The sequence below is a fragment of the Petromyzon marinus genome, chromosome 67 (genome assembly GCF_048934315.1).
Source record: "Petromyzon marinus isolate PM22_M1 ecotype Great Lakes invasive population chromosome 67, UKy_Petmar_22M1.pri1.0, whole genome shotgun sequence".
In the NCBI taxonomy this organism is placed as follows: Eukaryota; Metazoa; Chordata; class Hyperoartia; order Petromyzontiformes; family Petromyzontidae; genus Petromyzon; species Petromyzon marinus.
The window spans coordinates 1,159,484-1,179,824 of record NC_133733.1 but is presented as its reverse complement, the minus strand read 5'-3'; the positions used below and the strand labels follow the sequence as shown (position 1 = coordinate 1,179,824).

The following is a 20,341-nucleotide window of genomic DNA, read 5'->3' as shown; positions in this document are numbered from 1 at the left end:
GGATGTGGATGGGCTGAAGATGGGGTTCCCCCCTTTTGAGTGTGTTGCAGCAGGGTGAATGCACCCTTGATACGTGGTGTGGGCTCCCCCCTGGGGCGCGGGCTTGGCTCCCCATGTGGTGCGCATTTCCCCCCCTTTGTGATGTAGGATGGGCTCCCCTGGTGGTGTGGGGCAGCCCCCCCTTTCCCGTAAGCCCACCCCTTCTCCCGACCCCTTCCTTTGCCGTGGGGGCGTGGGCCCCCTTTATGGTGTGGCCCCCCTGGTGCTGTCTCCCTCCGCCGCATTGCGAGGGTGAGGCGGTGCGTAAAACTGCTCCACGGCGCACCGGCAATTGTGTGTGCTGTCTAAGCCCCGGGGCCGTTGCCCCTGGCGACTCGCCGGCATCGCCGGTAAATAGTGACGTCACCCGCGGCCGCGATGCCACCCCCGGCCGCGACGCCACCCCCGGTCGCAACGTCACGTCCGGCCGCGACTCGGTCGCAGGTCCCGGCGCGGTCCCCAGCCCCGGCGCCGTCCCCGGCCCCGGCGCGGTCCCCTTCCCCCGACTAGGACGGTGGAGCCCTGGGCCCGACACCGATGGCACCCACCCCGAGGAAGCCCCCGTTGAGGTCGCGGCGTCGGGAGTTGTGTATTTCCGGCGGTCCGGCGTCGCTCGCCCGGTGCCTGTCGGGGTTCGGCCCCGGCGGGTTCCAGGTGGCGTTGGCTGCCTCCGGCTCCGTGCGGCACCCCCTCGCCACGCGGCCCTCTCGACCGCAACGGTGGCAGACCCACGGGGCGTCCCGTCGGGGTGGCTCGGCGCGGTACCGTAGAGGCGGCTGCCAGCGGCGCGGCGGCCGGTCGCGCCCCTGGCCTCTCCGCTCCGCCAGCCCCCGGATTGCCGCGTAGACCTCCCGCAGCGTTGGCTCCGGCTCGGACGCAGGAGGTCCGCTCCCAGCTGCCGCGTCGGCAGCCTGCAGCGACGGCGCAGGTTCGGCGGTTGGCGGCGCCGGTCCCAGTAGCGCCGCAGTAACGGCCCGGCTGCTCCACCCTCGCCGCGCCAGCCACCTGGCCCACGGGTAGCGCCCGGCCCATGACCTGTTCGCGGGCTTGTAGGATCCGGGCGGCCCACAGCGAGGTGCGTTCCTCCGGCGTCACCACCGGCATCGCGACGCCGGCGTGGCAAGCGCAGGCGATGAGGCGCTCGAGAACCTCGTGGTCGTCAGCAGGCGAGGGAAAGCCCTCCTCGCCAACACGAGCGGTGCACCCCTGTAGGCTATAGGGGACTCTCTAGCCGCCCTCAGCTGGGCAGTAGATCTCCCCCAACGCCTCGTAGGCCGCCCGTGGCTACCGTCTTGCTGCGTGAGGGAAGGGAGGTGTGAGAGGCGAGCGCATCATCGTCCAGAACGCATGGCAAGGCTCGTAGCGCCTCCTCGTCTGACCACTCGAGAGCGTGGAAGACAGCCTCGGATCAGCGGACAAACGCCTCCCAGTCCTCTCCTTCGGCCACGAATTTCTCGACGGCCCCCAGCCGGCGCGCGCGTCCTGCCACCTGCTCCCCGTGTGACGAGGCTGGTTGCGGCTCCCACCCGGCTGGCTGGTCGGCCTCTGGGTCCCGCGGCCCCTCCTCCCGTGGTACGTGTGGGAGTGGGTGTCACGGTGCCGGCGGGCCCCCCATAGGGACTCCGCCGCAGTAGCTCCTGGAGTGCCCTCTCCACGCGGGCCATGCGGTCCTCCATGGGGTCCTCCGTGGGGTCCGGGACGCCTGCTGCTGCTCCTGGTAGCCGGCCCCCTTGTTGCCCTGGATGTGGAGGATCCCCGGCCCCTGCTCCCTCTTCTGTTGGCTCCCTTCCGCGGGGATTCTTCTTCGTAGCCACTGTGAATCCCACCGCTGCCACCAGATGTAAAGGAGAGCCGACGCAAGGGTTGCAGGGGGTTCGTCCTTTATCCCTCTTCCCCCATCCACACCTGTCCCCAGCCGTCTCAATCTCGTTCCCGCCAAAGGCCCCCTCTTCCCGCCAGTTCTCCCCTTCTATCTCCTCGATTACCCCTCCACCTTCTCCTGTCACCGTCCCACTAAGCCTCCTATTGGTGGGAATCCTTCCCCTGATACCCCTACACCGGTATTGAACGTGACCTCTGACTTCTCCCGCATGCCACCCAGGAGCGCCTTCGCGGAGGAGCCAGGCGGCGCTCGGGGGCAACGCGGCACCAGTCAGGTACCCAGCCTCTCCCGCAGGTAGCACCCTCCACCCCTGTAGCTCCCCCCTGTAGCTCCCCCCTGTAGCTCCCTCCCCCCTGTAGCTCCCCCCTGTAGCTCCCTCCTCCCTGCAGCTCCCTCCCCCCCTGTAGCTCCCCCTGTAGCTCCCCCCTGTAGCTCCCTCCCCCCTGTAGCTCCCCCCTGTAGCTTCCCCCTGTAGCTTCCCCCTGTAGCTCCCCCCTGTAGCTCCCCCCTGTAGCTCCCTCCCCCCCTGTAGCTCCCCCCTGTAGCTTCCCCCTGTAGCTCCCCCCTGTAGCTCCCCCCTGTAGCTTCCCCCTGTAGCTCCCCCCTGTAGCTCCCTCCTGTAGCTCCCCCCTGTAGCTCCCTCCCCCCCTGTAGCTCCCCCCTGTAGCTCCCCCCTGTAGCTCCCTCCCCCCCTGTAGCTCCCTCTTGTAGCTCCCTCCTGTAGCTCCCTCCCCCCCTGTAGCTTCCCCCTGTAGCTCCCCCCTGTAGCTCCCCCCTGTAGCTCCCCCCTGTAGCTCCCCCCTGTAGCTCCCTCCTGTAGCTCCCTCCTGTAGCTCCCCCCCCCTGTAGCTCCCCCCTGTAGCTCCCTCCCCTGTAGCTCCCCCCTGTAGCTCCCCCCTGTAGCTCCCCCCCCCTGTAGCTCCCCCCTGTAGCTCCCCCCTGTAGCTCCCTCTCCCCCTGTAGCTCCTCTGCTGTGTGTGACACACGCCTGAAGATGACGACGATGATGACAATGATGATGATAACGGTGATGACGATGATGACGACGATGACAAAGATGATGATGACGTTGATGACGATGATGACTACGATGATGACAATGATGATGATGATAATGATAACGGTGATGACGACGATGACGAAGATGACGGTGATGATGATAATGATGACGGTGATGATGACAATGATGATGACGATGATGACAATGATGACGGTGATGATGACGATGATGACAATGATGACAATGATGACGATGATGACGGTGATGATGACAATGATGATGACAATGATGATAATGGTGATGACGACGATGACGACGATGACGAAGATGATGATGTTGATGACGACGATGATGACTACGATGATGATAATGATGATAATGATAACGGTGATGACGACGATGACGAAGATGACGGTGATGATGATAATGATGACGATGATGACGGTGATGATGACAATGATGATGACGATGATGACAATCATGACAATGATGACGATCATGACGGTGATGATGACAATGATGACGATGATGACGATGATGACGATAGTGACGGCTGCCCTGTACCCATCTCACCCCCACAGACGCCTCCCTGGGTGCCCCCCACGGCCGCGCGTGGCAGGGCCCCCCGCTCGTGCGAACCTTCCACTTCTACAAGTCGCATCCTCCCCAACGCGGTGCGTCGCTCACCCACACGCTCACCAACATCAACATCCTCGCCAATTCGCTCACCCACGCGCTCACACTTACGCTCACCCACGCGCTCACCCGCACACTCACCACACACTCACCACACACTCACCACACACACCCACGCGCCCACCATACAGCAACAACATTGAACCGCCATTCGCCACCAAGCGATGTCACCACGGCGCCTGTGCCTGGCTAAGTGCATTTTGAGGCCACGTGAAGTGTCAAAAGCTTGCTGACAGGAGGTCACGGGACAGACCCTGCAGGTACCATGGGTTGGCTCACTGAGATGACTACTGGCAGATGCACCCGCTCGCTCACCTGCGCGCTCACCACACACACGCCCACGCTCACCCGCACACTCATCCATTCGCTCACCCACATGATCATACGCTCGCTCACCTGCAACAATAACAACAACATCCGCCATTTGCCACTAAGTGGTGGGGATGTTTACCGCAAGTGACTTTTTTTTACTCCTCAGCAGCCACCACTCCGATTATCACGGTTGGCAATATACAGTGCGAGAGAAGTTAAGCGTTAGTAGCTCCTTGCAGCGCCGCACGGCTCTCCGAACCTCCGAGTGAAGGCTGCGGTAAGCCTCCTCATTCTCCGACGTGGGATGGCTATCGACGGTGAAATTCTCGCTTGCAAGTATCATCAGCTAGCCGAGACCAGGCCACCGTGAGTTTGAATGGGGTCCTGGGTGTACACCCGCCACCAGAGTGGAAGAATGGCAGGCGCATCTTACAAGATGACAAGTCGATGGTCAGAGGGCAGATCAGCTCCACGGTAGGTCCTGGTGTCAAGGACATGGGCCCCGCATCCGCTGTTCCATCGCTTTATAGTCCAGCAGATGTTTTTGCTTGGACCCGGCGTACATCTGTCGTGTTCCAATTCACAGACACTAGCAGGAGGTACTCTCTCTCCTTTATTCCGGCCTTCACAGCCTTAGGGGATAACCACACACCGGGTCGGGAGAGCCAACACGCTGCCTGACCCGCAGCTTGAAGAGGGCGAAGATCACGACGAAGACGACGGCACGGCGAGTTCCACTCCAGACGGCAGCAGCCCCGACCGTGAGTCGGAGCTCGCCTTTCATCCTCCCCAGCGTGGCCAGGCTCCGCCCTCGGCCCCGCAACCCTCTGAATCCCTTAGCAGGCTCCGTGCCTTGCCCACAGGTCCAACTGGCTGCTAACCCCAACTCCATTGTCTACCAATCCCCTGGCGGCACGCGCTACAGTGACTCATTCAAAGTCACTACACATCCACGATGTTGTGTGGATGCGCCGATGCCAGAACAGCGTGTTAGTAATTATAAGCCCATGTGCTGAACAGAAGTCTAGGCAGCCTCCTTCCGTTGTTATTGAGCTGATCTGGCCCATGCCTTCCAATCACTCCAGACCAGGTGCCAGCATCATGACCAACTCGGGCATTGAAGTCACCCAACAAATTGACTCTATCCCGAGGGGCCACTTTAGCCAACACCTGTGAAAGGTCATAGAAGGCATCTGACTCATCGGCTTTGCCTCCATCCCTCCACGGATGTTCGTCTTCAGTGGGGGCATAAGTAACCACGACCACCACTCCTCGACTCTGGTGGATGCGGAGGCGAGCCCACAGTAGCCTGGGACTCGCAGCTTCCCACACCTCACTGCCACGCTCCCACACCCCCTTCATTCTTTGTCTCCTGCCCCGAGTGGAGAACTTTCCACCCCTCATGGTGACTGGAGCTAGATCCAGTCCACCGGACCGCTGAATACCACAGAGATCCAGGTTGTACCAGTCATCACCGACTCACTCACCCATCCACCCACTCACTCCCGAATTCAATAACTCCTTTATTCATCCACCCACTAATTCATCCGCACGCTCGCCTAATCAATCATGAACTCATTCAATAATTATCCGCTGACTCATTCTCTCGCTCACCCACTCATTGATCACCCACTCATTCACTCGCTCGCCCATTCACTCACTCACTTGCCCACTCACTCACCCACTCACTCACTCACTTGCCCACTCACTCATTCGTTCACCCACTCGCCCACTCGCTCACTCGCCCACTCACTCACCCACTCACTCATTCATTCACCCACTCACTCACTTGCTCACTCACTCACTCATTGGCTCGCCCACTCAACGTCTCACTCGCCCACCTAGTCAATTGTTGCCTCGCTCACCCACTCTTTCTCTCTCTCACCCACCTGGCCAACCCCTCGCTCACTTCTCTGTGAATCACCCCCTCTCCCCACGTGTGTCTGGAGAGAGCGCTGACAGCCCCAAGTATCCCAGGGACCCAGCTCTCACCCCCACGAACGCGTGTCCCTGTGGCCAACTCTCTCCCCACGTGTGTCTGGAGAAAAGCTGGCAGCTTCACGTGCTACTGAGGCCAGCTCTCTCTCTCTCTCCCCACGTGTGGAGAGAGAGAGAGCTGGTGGCTCCACGTGCTACTGAGGCCAGCTCTCTCTCGCTCTCTCTCCCGACGTCTGGAGAGAGAGCTGGTGGCTCCACGTGCTACTGAGGCCAGCTCTCTCTCTCCCGACGTGTGGAGAGAGAGAGAGAGCTGGTGGCTCCACGTGCTACTGAGGCCAGCTCTCTCTCTCCCGACGTGTGGAGAGAGAGCACGCGCGGCTGACCCACGCCGTGCCGGCCTTCAAGGAGCAAGTGGGCGCTGGGGGAGGGCCGTGTGCCCGGTGGCAGATGACGGAGAGCTCCGCGTGCAGATCTGAGCTACCCCGTCGGTAGGCCGTAGGACTGCGAGGCGAGCTGGGTGCAGATGCAGCACTTGTCGTAGTTTTAAAAAAATAACGTTAAAAATATTGCATAGAAAACAGGGGGGACGTAGACGTAGAGGAGGGAGAGAGGGGGGTTGAGAGAGAGAGAGGGAAGGGGTAAGAAGGAGGAGAGCAGAGCGTCAAATCTTTCGTGAAATCTTTCATTTGAAAAGGGGGGGGGGGGGCACTTAAAGCAAAGCATTGAGAAACAAAGCAAAAACCGAGATGATGAACGAAGCAGCAAAGTGCCAACTACACCGAGCATCTTCTCCTTTCCTCTGATGGTTAAAAAAGAGAGAGAGAGGGAGAGAGCTGGCGGTGTGCGCGAGCCTGGAATCTGCTGGCAGGGGCAACCAACCCCCCAGACTGCAGCCGCAGCAGCAGCCGCAGCTAGCTCGCTATGGAGACCCCCACAGGGCCCCACCCCCCCAGGTTACACAGAGGGGGGAGGGAGCCACGGTCGTGGCACATTCCCATTAGGATCGAATCCCACCAAACCCACCCCGGTGAGCAAGTGAACGAGTGAGTGAGATTGAGAGTGAGCGAGTGAACGAGTGAGTGAGATTGAGAGTGAGCGAGTGAACGAGTGAGTGAGCGAGTGAACGAGTGAGTGAGCGAGTGAACGAGTGAGTGAGCGAGTGAACGAGTGAGTGAGCGAGTGAGAGAGCAAGTGAGTGAGCGAGTGAGAGTGAATGAGTGAGTGAGCGAGTGAGAGAGAGCGAGTGAGTGAGAGTGAATGAGTGAGTGAGCGAGTGAGAGTGAATGAGGGAGCGAGTGAATGAGGGAGCGAGTGAATGAGCGAGCGAGTGAGAGTGAATGAATGAGCGAGCGAGTGAGAGTGAATGAATGAGCGAGCGAGTGAGAGTGAGCGAGTGAGAGTGAGCGAGTGAATGAGGGAGCGAGTGAGAGTGAGCGAGTGAGAGTGAGCGAGTGAGAGTGAGCGAGTGAATGAGTGAGCGAGTGAATGAGTGAGAGTAAACAAGTGAGAGTGAGTGAATGAGTGAGAGTGAACAAGTGAGAGTGAGTGAATGAGTGAGAGTGAGTGAATGAGTGAGAGTGAACAAGTGAGAGTGAGTGAATGAGTGAGAGTAAACAAGTGAGTGAGTGAGAGTGAACAGGTGAGTGAGTGAGAGTGAACAAGTGAGAGTGAACAAGTGAGAGTGAGTGAGCGAGTTAACAGCTATTGGGCACAGGAACTGGAAATTGTAAGCAGATGGTGCTGGGGGGTGTGGGGGGTGTCCAGGAGAGGGGAGGGGAGGGGCCGGGTGAGAGAACACGTGATGTGTGTGTGGTGTGTGTATGTGGTGTGTGTATGTGGTGTGTGTATGTGGGGTGTGGTGTGTGTATGTGGTGTGTGTATGTGGTGTGGTGTGTGTGGTGTATGTATGTGGTGTGTGTGGTGTGTGTATGTGGTGTGGTGTGTGTATGTGGTATGTATGTGGTGTGTATGTGGTGTGTGGTGTGTGTGTGGTGTGTATGTGGTGTGTATGTGGTGTGTATGTGGTGTGTATGTGGTGTGTATGTGTTGTGTATGTGGTGTGTATGTGGTCTGTGTGTGGTGTGTATGTGGTGTGTATGTGGTCTGTGTGTGTCTGTGTGTGGTGTGTATGTGGTGTGGTGTGTGTATGTGGTGTGTATGTGGTGTGTTTGTGGTCTGTGTGTGGTGTGTATGTGGTGTGTGTGGTGTGGTGTGTATGTGGTGTGGTGTGTGTAGTGTGTATGTGGTGTGTTTGTGGTCTGTGTGTGGTGTGTATGTGGTGTGTGTATGTGGTGTGGTGTGTATGTGGTATGTGTGTGGTGTGTGTGTGGTTTGTGTGTGGTGTGTTTGTGGTGTGTATGTGTGTGGTGTTTGTGTGTATGTGGTGTGTAAATGGTGTGTATTTGGTGTGTATGTGGTGTGTGTGGTGTGTATGTGGTGTAGTGTGTTTGTGAGTGGGGTGTTTGTGTATGTGTGGTGCGTGTGTGGTATGTGTGTGAGTGTGGTGTTTGTGGTGTATGTGTAGTACGTGCATCGTGTTACATGTGTGTGCTATTTGTTTGTGGAGTGTGTGGTTTGTGGAATGTGTGTGTTATGTGTTTTGTGTGTGTGGTGCGTGTGGTGTGTACCGTGTGTGCGTGGTATGTGTGTGGTGTTCGCGGTGAGTGTGGTGAGTGTGGTGCGTGTGGTGTGTGTATAGTGGTATGTGTGTGTGTGGTGTGTGTGTGATGCGTGTTTAGATGCCCTGGTGGTCCCCCTCTTTAAGAAGGGGGGCCGCACAGACTGTAACAACTACAGGGGCATCTCACTCCTCAGTGTGCCGGGAAAGTTCCTGGCAAGGATTATTCAACGTCGCTTTGCCAGGCATGCTGAGGAGAGGTTTGCGGAGCCCCAATGTGGTTTCAGGCAGGGCGGTCCTGCACAGATGCCATATTTTCTGTCCGTCTGCTACAGCAGAGGTGTAGGGAATTCCAACAAGACCTACATCTCTGCTTTATTGACCTGGTCAAGGCCTATGATAGCATCAGTAGGCCTGGGCTCTGGGTTGTTCTTCGTGCTTTCGGAGTCCCTGGCCCTCTGCTCAAGATCATTAAGGACCTTCATGATGGTGAGCGGGCCCGGGTTAAACTACGTGGCCGGGAGTCAGAGCCACCTTGGGGTGCGACTGGGATGTCCTCTGGCTCCCACTTTATTTCAAATCTATTTTGACCACGTAGTTCGTGAAGCCTTCAATAGCTGTACCGGGGGAATCTCCATCTGCTACAAATACAACGGGAGGCTTATCCAAGCCCGGGTGTCGTGGAGGGATGGCTCCCTATTGATCAACCACGTTATGTATGCTGATGATCCGGTGACTGAATTCCAACAGGACCTACATCTCTGCTTTATTGACCTGGTCAAGGGACTATGATGCCATCCCATGGTGTGGTATAATTACTGTGCTGTGTTTCCATGGTGTGGTATAATCACTGTGGTGTGGTATGATCACTATGGTGTGGTATTATCACGATGGTACGGTATAATCACTGATGTATAAACACCGTGGTGTAGCCCCTGTGCTGTGTTCCCATGGTGTGGTATAATCACTGTGCTGTATTCCCATGGTGTGGTATAATCACTGTGCTTTGTTCCCATGGTGTAGATGAGGAACCAGGCTCGGGATCCCCTCTTCTTACCCCCTCCTACTCCCCCCGCTCTCGCCAACATCATCCCCATCACCACCATCCTCCCCATCACCACCATCAACCCCATCACCACCATCAACCCCATCACCGTCCTCCCCCTGCATCTCCCCTCACCGCCCTTCTCTCCTCTCGACTCGCACGGAGGCCCTGGAGGTTCAGCCGCACCGCTGCCATCACCGTCGGCCTCACCGCCGACAGGGCCGGAGCCGCAACCGGCAGCCCTCGTGGTCAGCAGCTGTGGCAGCAGGAGGCGGATGAGAGGAAAGTGGAGGTGAAAGAGGTGGAGTTGCCCGTGAGGCCTAGTGAAGGCTTCACGTCCGCCCCAGTTTCGGTGGTGCCGGGGCTCCCGGAGCCGCATGACGGAGGAGACGGCGACGGCGGTGAGGGGGGAGAGAGAACACGGACAGCTCCACTCACCCACTTCGGCGATCAATCACTCAATCACTCGCCCGGTCCACCGATCGCTCACTCACTCACTGTTGAGTCTATGGTGCAGTGTTGAGTCTATGGTGCAGTGTTGAGGCTATGGTGCAGTGTTGAGTCTATTGTGCAGTGTTGAGTCTATGGGCAGTGTTGAGTCTATGGTGCAGTGTTGAGTCTATGGTGCAGTGTTGAGTCTAGTGTGCAGTGTTGAGTCTATGGTGCAGTGTTGAGTCTATTGTGCAGTGTTGAGTCTATGGTGCAGTGTTGAGTCTATGGTGCAGTGCTAAGTCTATAGTGCAGTGTTGAGTCTATGGGCAGTGCTGAGTCTATGGGCAGTGTTGAGTCTATGGTGCAGTGTTGAGGCTATGGTGCAGTGTTGAGTCTATGGGCAGTGTTGAGTCTGTGGTGCAGTGTTGAGTCTATGGGCAGTGTTGAGTCTATGGTGCAGTGTTGAGTCTATGGGCAGTGTTGAGTATATGGTGCAGTGTTGAGTCTGTGGTGCAGTGTTGAGTCTATGGTGCAGTGTTGAGTCTATTGTGCAGTGTTGAGTCTATGGTGCAGTGTTGAGTCTATGGGCAGTGTTGAGTCTGTGGTGCAGTGTTGAGTCTATGGTGCCGTGTTGAGTCTATGGTGCAGTCTTGAGTCTATGGTGCAGTGTTGAGTCTATGGTGCAGTGTTGAGTCTATGGTGCAGCGTTGAATCTTTGGTGCAGTGTTGAGTCTATGGTGCAGCGTTGAGTTTATGGTGCAGTGATGAGTCTATGGTGCAGTGTTGAGTCTATGGTGCAGTGCTGAGTCTATGGTGCAGCGTTGAGTCTACGGTGCAGCGTTGAGTCTACGGTGCAGCGTTGTATGCACGTTGAATTTATTTCGCACCGCACGTAGCCCAACCGCGGTCATCGGAGATGCGGGAAGAATATTCTCCGGCTCGCTCACCGGGTCCCCACTCGCCACCACCCCCACCGCTTCCCCTGCTCACCCCCGCAGGCTGCGACTCGACGGTGCTGTCGCTGTCTGCGCCCGTGGTGCACGCGCGGTTCGGCCACTCGGCCGGCGCGTGGATGCGCGACCCCGAGGACCCCAGCGGGAGGATCTACGTGGCCAGCCACCGGCACGGCAGCAGCCTGCTGGAGTTCGACAGTGAGGCAGCCCTGCGCCAGGGTGAGCGCCGCCACCGCTCTCTACCAACACTCGCAACCACACCGCAACCCACCCACCAACCCCCACCCACCAGCCCACCCCGACCAACCGCCACCCACCAACTGCTGCCCACCAACCGCCACCCACCAACTCTCCCCGACCAACCGCCACCACCAACCCACCCACCAACCCCCACCCACCAGCCCACCCACCCACCAACCCACCCCGACCAACCGCCACCACCAACCCACCCACCAACCGCCATCACCAACCCACCCACCAACCGCCACCCACCAACTCTCCCCTACCAACCGCCACTACCAACCCATCCACCAACCGCGACCCACCAACTGCCACCCACCAACTCTCCCCGACCAACTGCTACCCACCAACCCACCCACCAACCCACCCACCAACCGCCACCCCCCCCCCCACACCAACCCCTCACCCTCCCACCCGACAGGGGACACCACGGGGGGTAGCGTGAGGGATACCACGTGGTGACACCGCCGGTGACACCGCCGGTGACACCGCCAGTGACACCACGGCTGGACACCGGCGGTCCCCTCCTCCCCCCTCACCGTTTACCCCCCCACCCCCCGCACCACCGAAACCCCCCCCACCCACCCCCCCCACCCTTCCTCACCGGTGCCGTGTCCAGGCCGTTGGAGCGCGTCCCACAAGCTGCCGTACGCGTGGCTGGGCACCGGCCACGCGCTCCACGGCGGCTCCCTCTACTACCGCCGCGCCTTCACGCGCACGGCCCTGCGCTACGACCTGCGCCGGCGGTCCGTGGCCGCCTGGCACCAGCTCCACGACCTCCTCCTGCCGGAGCACCGCGCCGCCGGGCCGCCCGACGACGATGCCACGGCCGGCCCGGGGTCGCCGGATTCGCCGGGGGAGGGGGCGGGCGGCGACGGCGGCGGCGGCGGCGAGCCGGTGACGTTCGCGGTCGACTCGGGCACCCTCTGGGTGGCCTACGTGGAGTCGGAGGGCCTCGCCCTCGTGCTGCTGCGGCTCAGCGCCGCCGACCTGACCCCGCGCGGCGAACCGGCGCTCTACCGCACCGGCCTGCGCGCCGGCCGCTTCTCGGCGGCGTTCCTCGTCTGCGGCGTTCTCTACGCGGCCGCGCCGGTGGCGCGGCCCGGCGGCGGCGGCGGCGACGACGACGACAAAGAGGACGGCGCGACGCTGCTGGTGGCGTACGCGTACGACACGCACACCGGGGCGCTGGCGGCGCCGGGACTGCGCCTGCGGAGTCCCTACCGGGGAGGGGGCGGCGTCGCCCAGCTGAGCTACAACGCTCGCGACGGCGCCCTCTATGCGTGGGACAGCGGGCGCCAGCTCACCTACAACGTCAGCTTCACCTAGCGGCGGCAGGGGGTGGCGCCAGCAGGGGAGCGCCAGCAGGGGGCGTCAGCATCCACGAGACAAACGTGGCCACCACTTCAGTTCACACGGCCAGCGTGAACATGAGTCTCTGCGTGAGTCTTCGCGAGTCTCTGAGTGAGTCCGTGGGTCTCTGTGTGAGTCCGTGGGTCTCTGTGTGAGTCTGTGGGTCTCTGTGCGAGTCTGTGGGTGTCTGTGTGAATCTGTGGGTTTCTGTGTGAGTCTGTGGGTCTCTGTGTGTGAGTCTGTGCGTCTCTGTGTGAGTCTGTGTGTCTCTGTCTGACCCTGTGAGTCTCTGGGTGATTCTGTGGATCTCTGTGTGACCCTGTGGGTTTCTGTGTGAGTCTGTGGGTGTCTGTGTGAGTCTGTAGGTCTCTGCATGAGTCTGTGGGTCTCTGCATGAGTCTGAATGAGTCTGTGTGAGTCTTCGCGAGTCTCTGAGTGAGTCCGTGAGTCTCTGTGTGAGTCTCTGGGTCTCTGTGTGAGTCTCTGTGTGAGTCTCTTCGTGAGTCTCTGAGTGAATCCGTGAGTCTCTGAGTGAGTCCGTGAGTCTCTGCGCGAGTCTCTGTGTCTCTGTGTGAGTCTCTGTGTCTCTGTGTGAGTCTCTGCGCGAGTCTCTGAGTGAGTCCGTGAGTCTCTGTGCGAGTCTCTGTCTCTGTGTGAGTCTCTGTGTCTCTGTGTGAGTCTCTGTGTGAGTCTCTGAGTGAGTCCGTGAGTCTCTGCGCGAGTCTCTGTGTCTCTGTGTGAGTCTCTGTGCGAGTCTCTGTGTCTCTGTGTGAGTCTCTGTGCGAGTCTCTGTGTCTCTGTGCGAGTCTCTGTGTCTCTGTGTGAGTCTCTGCGCGAGTCTCTGAGTGAGTCCGTGAGCCTCTGAGTGAGTCTCTGTGTCTCTGTGTGAGTCTGTGAGTCTCTGTGCGAGTCTCTGTATCTCTGTGTGAGTCTCTGTGCGAGTCTCTGTGTCTCTGTGTGAGTCTCTGTGCGAGTCTCTGTGTCTCTGTGTGAGTCTCTGTGTCTCTGTGTGAGTCTCTGTGTGAGTCTGTGAGTTTCTGTGCGAGTCTCTGTGTCTCTGTGTGAGTCTCTGTGTGAGTCTCTGTGTGAGTCTCTGTGTCTCTGTGCGAGTCTCTGTGTCTCTGTGTGAGTCTCTGTGCGAGCCTCTGTGTCTTTGTGTGAGTCTCTGTGCGAGTCTCTGTGTCTCTCTGTGAGTCTCTGTGCGAGTCTCTGTGTCTCTGTGTGAGTCTCTTCACAAAGCTCTGAGTGAGTCCGTGAGTCTCTGTGTGAGTCTCTGTGCGAGTCTCTGAGTCTCTGTGTGAGTCTCTGTGTCTCTGTGTGAGTCTCTTCACGAGTCTCTGAGCGAGTCCGTGAGTCTCTGCGCGAGTCTCTGTGTCTCTGTGAGTCTCTGTTTGAGTCTCTGCGCGAGTCTCTGTGTCTCTGTGTGAGTCTCTGTGCGAGTCTCTGTGTCTCTGTGTGAGTCTCTGTGTCTCTGTGTGAGTCTCTGTGTGAGTCTGTGTCTCTGTGTGAGTCTCTGTGTCTCTGTGTGAGTCTCTGTGCGAGTCTCTGTGTCTCTGTGTGAGTCTCTGTGTGAGTCTCTGTGTCTTTGTGTGAGTCTCTTCACGAGTCTCTAAGCGAGTCCGTGAGTCTCTGTGCGAGTCTCTGTGTGAGTCTCTGTGCGAGTCTCTGCAGTTTCACCCTCCGAGACGTTCGTTCCCCTCCTTCTCGTCCTCCTCCTCCTTGTCGTCGTCGTCGTCATCGTCGTCGGTGTATAATCTCAGAGTATAAATCATTTTAACAGAGATACCTCGTCCCTGCCTCCGTGCCTCCGTGTCTCTGCGGTTTGTTGTGGCCGGCCGATCGCTGTGCCCTGCCGTGGTGGTGGTGGGGAGCGGTGAGCCTAACCCTAGGTCGACTCAGCCTCAAATGAGTCACCTGGTGCGGTGGGTAAACATCGCCACTGGGGAGACAAAGGCGGCCGGGCGTGGTGCTGGCCACCCACCCCCTCGTGTGCCACAGCGCCGGTAGCCTTCATAGGTGCTGCTCGCTAACAGCACTTGCCCCTACAGCCTGTTAGAGGCTACACGGGTGGTGGTGGGTGGGCAGGGGAGAAGATTCTCACCAAAGGGACGCTCGCACGATGGTTTTGCCCCCATGGTGTTTGCTCGCCGTAGTCACCGCTGGGCGCTGCGGTGGCCAGGTGAGGTGTCGTGATCGCGGCTTCGATCACGACCCCCACGACCTCCTTTACACCAGGCAAAGGAGTTAACATCTCGGCCCATCCCCCATGTAGCCTTAACAGACACGCGCGCGCGCACACACACGTCCACACACACTAACCACACACGCGTGTGCAGCTACAAACAGCAGCAGCCATTCGCCAAGGCGCTTGTGCCAGGCTAGGTGCACTTTGGGGCGGTCACGTAACTCAGGTGCTTTGCATTGACTGCTGTGCCAGGCTCGCTACAGGTCACGGGACAGACCGAGATGGCATTGGCTGAGATGACAGCTGGCAGAGGCTACCACCAGCTGTGCCCCCTACTGTGCAAACCTGCTGTGTTTTATCCGCCTGGCGCTCTCCGCTCGTTGTTGTGAGCGTCGCTCCTCCGCCCTCCGCTGTTGTTGGAGGGCGACTGGCCTCCAAATGCCCAGTAGCAGCAGCAGCGTCCTTCACGAGCCTCCTCCACAGAGGCCGATCTTGACACCGCTGGTACCAGTAATCGGCAAGTCAACTCAGCTCCACGTCCTCCTGTACCACATCACTCCATCTCTTCTCTAGCCCGTGCCGTGCCCGTTTAGCCCCCTCGATCCGGCCGAACAAAATATGTTTCGGCATGCGGTGGCTGGGCATGCGGGCTACATGACCCAGCCAACGTAGCCTTGCCTGCAGGAGGAGCTCACCGATGGGACCTTGCCCAGATCTTTCAAGGATTTGTGAGCTCCTCACACAATCCAGCCTGGTTAAACCCAGGATGGATCTTAGGCAGGCCAGCCTAAATGTTTCCAACCGGCGAAGATGTTCAATTAGGGGGGTCCACCTTTCGCAAGCGTAGAGAAGGGAGGGAATGACCGTGGCCGAGAAGACCTGAAGCTTAGTGCGGAGCGATAGACCAGGTAGCTTCCACACAGCGTTACGCAACCGATGAAAAGATATTGCCGCTCGACTAATTCAGAGTGAGACCTCTGCTGTTAAACTGGAGCCTGTCATAAGCACAACTGCCCAGGTATGGGAATCTCTCCACTCTCTCCACAACTGCCCCATCACCGATTGGGAGTTGTGGGGGTGGAGTGTCCGATGGTACAAAATACCCAGGCAGGTGCTTGCTTAGTTTTGGTGGGGCTGATGGCAAGGCCCCACCTCTTAGTGGCACACCCCAAGTTAAGCAGCAGCGCCTCCAATTCCTCCTAAAAGTGAGCGGCAATCACCAGATCGTCGGCATACATAACATGGACAAGTACACAAAGATCCCCGGTGTAGCCTTAACAGACTGTTGGGGTAAGTGCTGTTCGTAGCAAGTAGCAGCAGCAGCACCTATGATGTGGCACACGAGGGGGTGGATGGCCAGCACCACGCCCGACCGGACGCCTTTGTCTCCCCAGTGGCGATGTTGAATACACACAGCACCAGGTCCTCAAGGTGAGCTCCTCACCACAACCACTCCCGTACCGTCACCACCACCACCATTACACCATCGCCATCACCATAACTACCACCAACACCGCCATCAACACCATCACCACCACTATCACCATCATCACCACCACCACCACCATCATCACGACCATCACCATCGCCACATCACCACCACGACGAACACGGCTCAAGGCTCTGAGTGCTTTATTGAGGGATTCAAATGCTCGGCTCATCATAAAACTCTCAAACTCATCGCAGGAGTCACACATGGGGGGGGGGGGGTCACGGGGAAGGTGGGTCATGGGAAGGTGGGGTCATGGAGAGGGGAGGAGGGGTCATGGGGAGGTGGGGTCATGGAGAGGGGAGGAGGGGTCATGGGGAGGTGAGGTCACAGAGAGAGGGGGGAGAGGAGGTTAAGGGGAGGTGGGGTCACAGAGAGAGGGGGGGTCACGGGGAGGGTCACGGGGGGGGGGGAACCATGGTGGGAGGGGGTCATGGGGAGGGTGACAGGGGGGGGTGGTCACGGTGGGGGTGGTCTGGTTTGGGTGTGTATGTGTAGTGTGTATGTAGTGTCTGTGTGTGTTTGTGTGTGTGTCTGTGTGTAGTGTGTGTCGTGTCTGTGTGTGTCTGTGTGTCACAGGGGGATATTGCCGTGCTTCTTGTCGGGGTTCTTCAGGTTCTTGGTGCTCAGGGCGTCCAGGTGTGTCTGTGTGTGTGTGGTGTCTGTGTGTGTGTCTGTGTGTGTGTGTAGTGTGTGTCTGTGTGTGTGTGTGTAGTGGACCCCCCTAATGGAACATCTTCGCCGGTTAGAAACATTTAGGCCAGCCTGCCTACGACCCATCCTGGGTTTAACCAGGTTGGATTGTGTGAGGAGCTCACAAATCCTTGAAAGATCTGGGTACGGTCCCATCGGTGAGCTCCTTCGGGAAAGGCAAGGCTGCGTTGGCTGGGTCATGTAGCCCGCATGCCCAGCCACCGCATGCCCAGCCACCGCATGCCGAAACAGTTTTTGTTCGGCCGAAACAGCTTTTGTTCGGCCGGATCGAGGGGGCTAAATGGGCGCGGCACGGGCTAGAGAAGAGATGGAGTGACGTGGTACAGGAGGACGTGGAACTGAGTGGACTTGCCGATGACTGGTACCAGCGGTGTCAAGATCGGCCTTTGTGGAGGAGGCTCGTGAAGGACGCTACTGGGCAGTTGGAGGCAGTCGCCCTCCAACAACAACGGAGGGCGGAGGAGCGACGCTCACAACAACGAGCGGAGCGCCGGGTGGCTAAAGCACAGCAGGTTGGCACAGTAGGGGGCACAGGTGGTGCTTCAGCCAGTCATCTCAGTCATCTCAGTCAGTCGACCCGTGGCACCTGGGTATGCCCCGTGACCTCCTGCCAGTGGGCGTTCGACACTCCACGTGGCCTCAATGTGCACATAGCCTGGCACAAGCGTCGTGGTGACGTCACCGCCACTTAGTGGCGAATGGCGGTTGTTGTAGTGTCTGTGTGTGTAGTGTGTGTGTGTATGTGTCTGTGTGTGTGTAATGTGGTGTGTGTGTAGGTCTGTGTGTGTATGTAGTGTCTGTGTGTAGTGTCTGTGTGTGTGTGTCCGTCTGTGTGTGTGTGTCACAGGGGGATATTGCCGTGCTTCTTGTAGGGGTTCTTCAGGTTCTTGGTGCTCAGGGCGTCCAGGTCCCGACACAGCCGCTGGCGCGTCGTCGCCGGGCGGATGATGTCGTCCACAAAGCCTGCACGGGGAGCACACGAGGGGAGCGGGGGGAGCGAGGGGAGCGAGGGGTGAGGGGAGCGAGGGGTGAGGGGAGCGAGGGGTGCGAGGGGTGAGGGAAGCGAGGGGTGAGGGGGGTGAGGGGAGCGAGGGGAGCGAGGGGTGAGGGGAGCGAGGGGTGAGGGGAGCGAGGGGTGAGGGGAGCGAGGGGTGAGGGGAGCGAGGGGTGAGGGGAGCGAGGGGTGAGGGGAGCGAGGGGTGAGGGGAGCGAGGGGTGAGGGGAGCGAGGGGTGAGGGGAGCGAAGGGTGAGGGGAGCGAGGGGTGAGGGGAGCGAGGGGTGAGGGGAGCGAGGGGTGAGGGGAGCGAGGGGTGAGGGGAGCGAGGGGAGCGAGGGGTGAGGGGAGCAAGGGGTGAGGGGAGCGAGGGGTGAGGGGAGTGAGGGGAGTGAGGGGTGAGGGGTGAGGGGAGCGAGGGTGAGGGGAGCGAGGGTGAGGGGAGCGAGGGGGGAACAGTGAGTGGGCAGATTGGTGGTGGCACTGGTGGTGGTGGCGGTGGTGGTAGTGATGGTGATGATTATAATGGATGGTGATGATGGTGGTGGTCGTGGTGATGATGATGGTGCTGGTGTTGATGGTGGTGGTAGTGGTGATAGTGGCAGTGATGATGATTATGATGGTGACTGGTGGTGGTGATAGTGCTGGTGGTGAGCAGTGGTGGTAGCGGTGTTGGTGATGTTGATGGTGGTGGTAGTGGTGGCAGTAGTGATGTTGATGGTAGTGGTAGCAGTAGCGGTGTTGGAGATGTTGTTGATGGTGCTGGTGGTGGTAGTGGTGGTGGTAGTGGTGGTGGCTGTGATGTTGTTGACATCTGGGCAGTTGGAGGTAGTCGCCCTCCAACAACAACGGAGGGCGGAGGAGCGACGCTCACAACAACGAGCGGAGCACCGGGTGGCTAAAGCACAGCAGGTTGGCACAGTAGGGGGCACAGGTGGTGCACCAGCCAGTCATCTCAGTCAGTCGACCCGTGGCACCTGGGCCTGCCCCGTGACCTCCTGCCAGCGGGCGTTCGACACTTCAAGTGGCCTCAGGGTGCACATAGCCTGGCACAAGCGTCGTGGTGACGTCACCGCCACTTAGTTGCGAATGGCGGTTGTTGTTGGTAGCGGTGTTGGTGATGTTGGTGATGTTGTAGTTGGTGGTGATGTTGTTGTTGATGGTGGTGGTGATGTTGTTGTTGATGGTGGTGGCGGTGGTGGTGGCGGTGGTGGTGGTGGCGGTGGTGGTGGTGGCGGTGGTGTTGGTGCTGGCGGAGCTACCTCTAACAGCTGCAGGGAAGGGGTTCGCGAACTTCTCACTGTACTCCGCCTCCGCCTCCGCTTGGTCCGCGCTCCCCCGGAAGATGATCTGCACCGCGCCCTGCGTGTCGCCACGGCAACAAGGAACACCGGTTACTGGCGGAGACGGAGGGACGCACGGGTCGCCGGGGCGGAGACACGAGTTACCGTGGCAAGGGGGGGCGCGTTGTCACGGCAACGGGGGGGGGGGGAGACGCCGGTTATCGCAGAGACGGGGACACTGGTTGCCGCAGCAACAGCAACGGGGGAGGACACGGTTACCGTGGCAATGGAAACACGGGTTGCCATGGAGAGATCTGGGTTACTGTGGAGGTGGAAAGATGACGATTACCCTGATGGTGGTGATAGTGGTGCTGGTAGTAGTGGTAGTGTTAATATTAGTAGTGGTGGTGGTATGGTAGTAGTGTTAGTGGTGGTGCTGGTAGTTGTGGTGGTGGTGATAGTGGTGCTGGTAGTAGTGGTAGTGTTAATATTAGTAGTGGTGGTATGGTAGTAGTGTTAGTGGTGGTCGTGGTGGTGTTGGTGGTGGTTGTGCTGGCAGTGGAGGTGGTGGTCGTAGTGGTGCTGGAAGTAGTGCTGGTGGTGGTAGTAGTACTGGTGGTGGTAGTTGTGGTGGTAGTGGTAGTTGTGGTGGTAGTGGTAGTAGTGCTGGTGGTGGTAGTTGTGGTGGTAGTGGTAGTAGTGCTGGTGGTGGTAGTTGTGGTGGTGATGGTAGTAGTGCTGGTGGTGGTAGTGCTGGCGGTGGTGGTGGTGGTAGTAGTGCTGGTGGTGGTAGTTGTGGTGGTGGTAGTGTTGCTGGTAGTAGTGGTGGTAGTGGCGGTAGTGGTGCTGGTAGTAGTAGTGGTGGTGGTAGTGCTGGTAGTAGTAGTGGTGGTAGTAGTAGTGGTAGTAGTAGTGGTGGTGGTAGTGCTGGTAGTAGTAGAAGCGGTAGTGGTGCTGGTGGTGGGAGTGTTGGTCGTGGTGCTGGGAGTAGTGGTAGAGGTAGTGGTAGTAGTGGTGGTAGTGGTGCTTGTAGTAGTAGTGGTGGTAGTGGTGGTAGTGGTACTTGTAGTGCTGGTGATGGTAGTGCTGGCAGTAGTGGTGGTAGTGGTGACTGGTAGTGGTGAGTGGTGAGCGGTGAGTGGTGAGCGGTGAGGAGCGGTGCGCTCAC

At 58.9% G+C, this 20,341-nt stretch overlaps 2 protein-coding genes across 2 annotated transcripts in view; one reads left to right on the top strand and one right to left on the bottom strand.

The window, feature by feature from the left end:
* LOC116956720 (uncharacterized) overlaps positions 1 to 14,290 on the top strand; it is a 54,296-nt gene extending 40,006 nt beyond the window's left edge. Inside the window, exons 7-11 of the mRNA XM_076054689.1 lie at positions 2,141 to 2,195; positions 3,503 to 3,595; positions 9,508 to 9,930; positions 10,960 to 11,133; positions 11,774 to 14,290. Coding sequence (XP_075910804.1) covers positions 2,141 to 2,195; positions 3,503 to 3,595; positions 9,508 to 9,930; positions 10,960 to 11,133; positions 11,774 to 12,483 — 1,455 coding nt within the window. The 3' untranslated portion in view covers positions 12,484 to 14,290. The remainder of the gene's footprint in view (positions 1 to 2,140; positions 2,196 to 3,502; positions 3,596 to 9,507; positions 9,931 to 10,959; positions 11,134 to 11,773) is intronic.
* A 2,017-nt stretch (positions 14,291 to 16,307) lies between these two features.
* The window catches only part of PCCB (propionyl-CoA carboxylase subunit beta), a 35,074-nt gene continuing 31,040 nt past the window's right edge, over positions 16,308 to 20,341 (bottom strand). Inside the window, exons 14-15 of the mRNA XM_032978550.2 lie at positions 19,153 to 19,252; positions 16,308 to 17,858 (exon numbers count right to left, since the gene is read on the bottom strand). Coding sequence (XP_032834441.1) covers positions 17,737 to 17,858; positions 19,153 to 19,252 — 222 coding nt within the window. The 3' untranslated portion in view covers positions 16,308 to 17,736. The remainder of the gene's footprint in view (positions 17,859 to 19,152; positions 19,253 to 20,341) is intronic.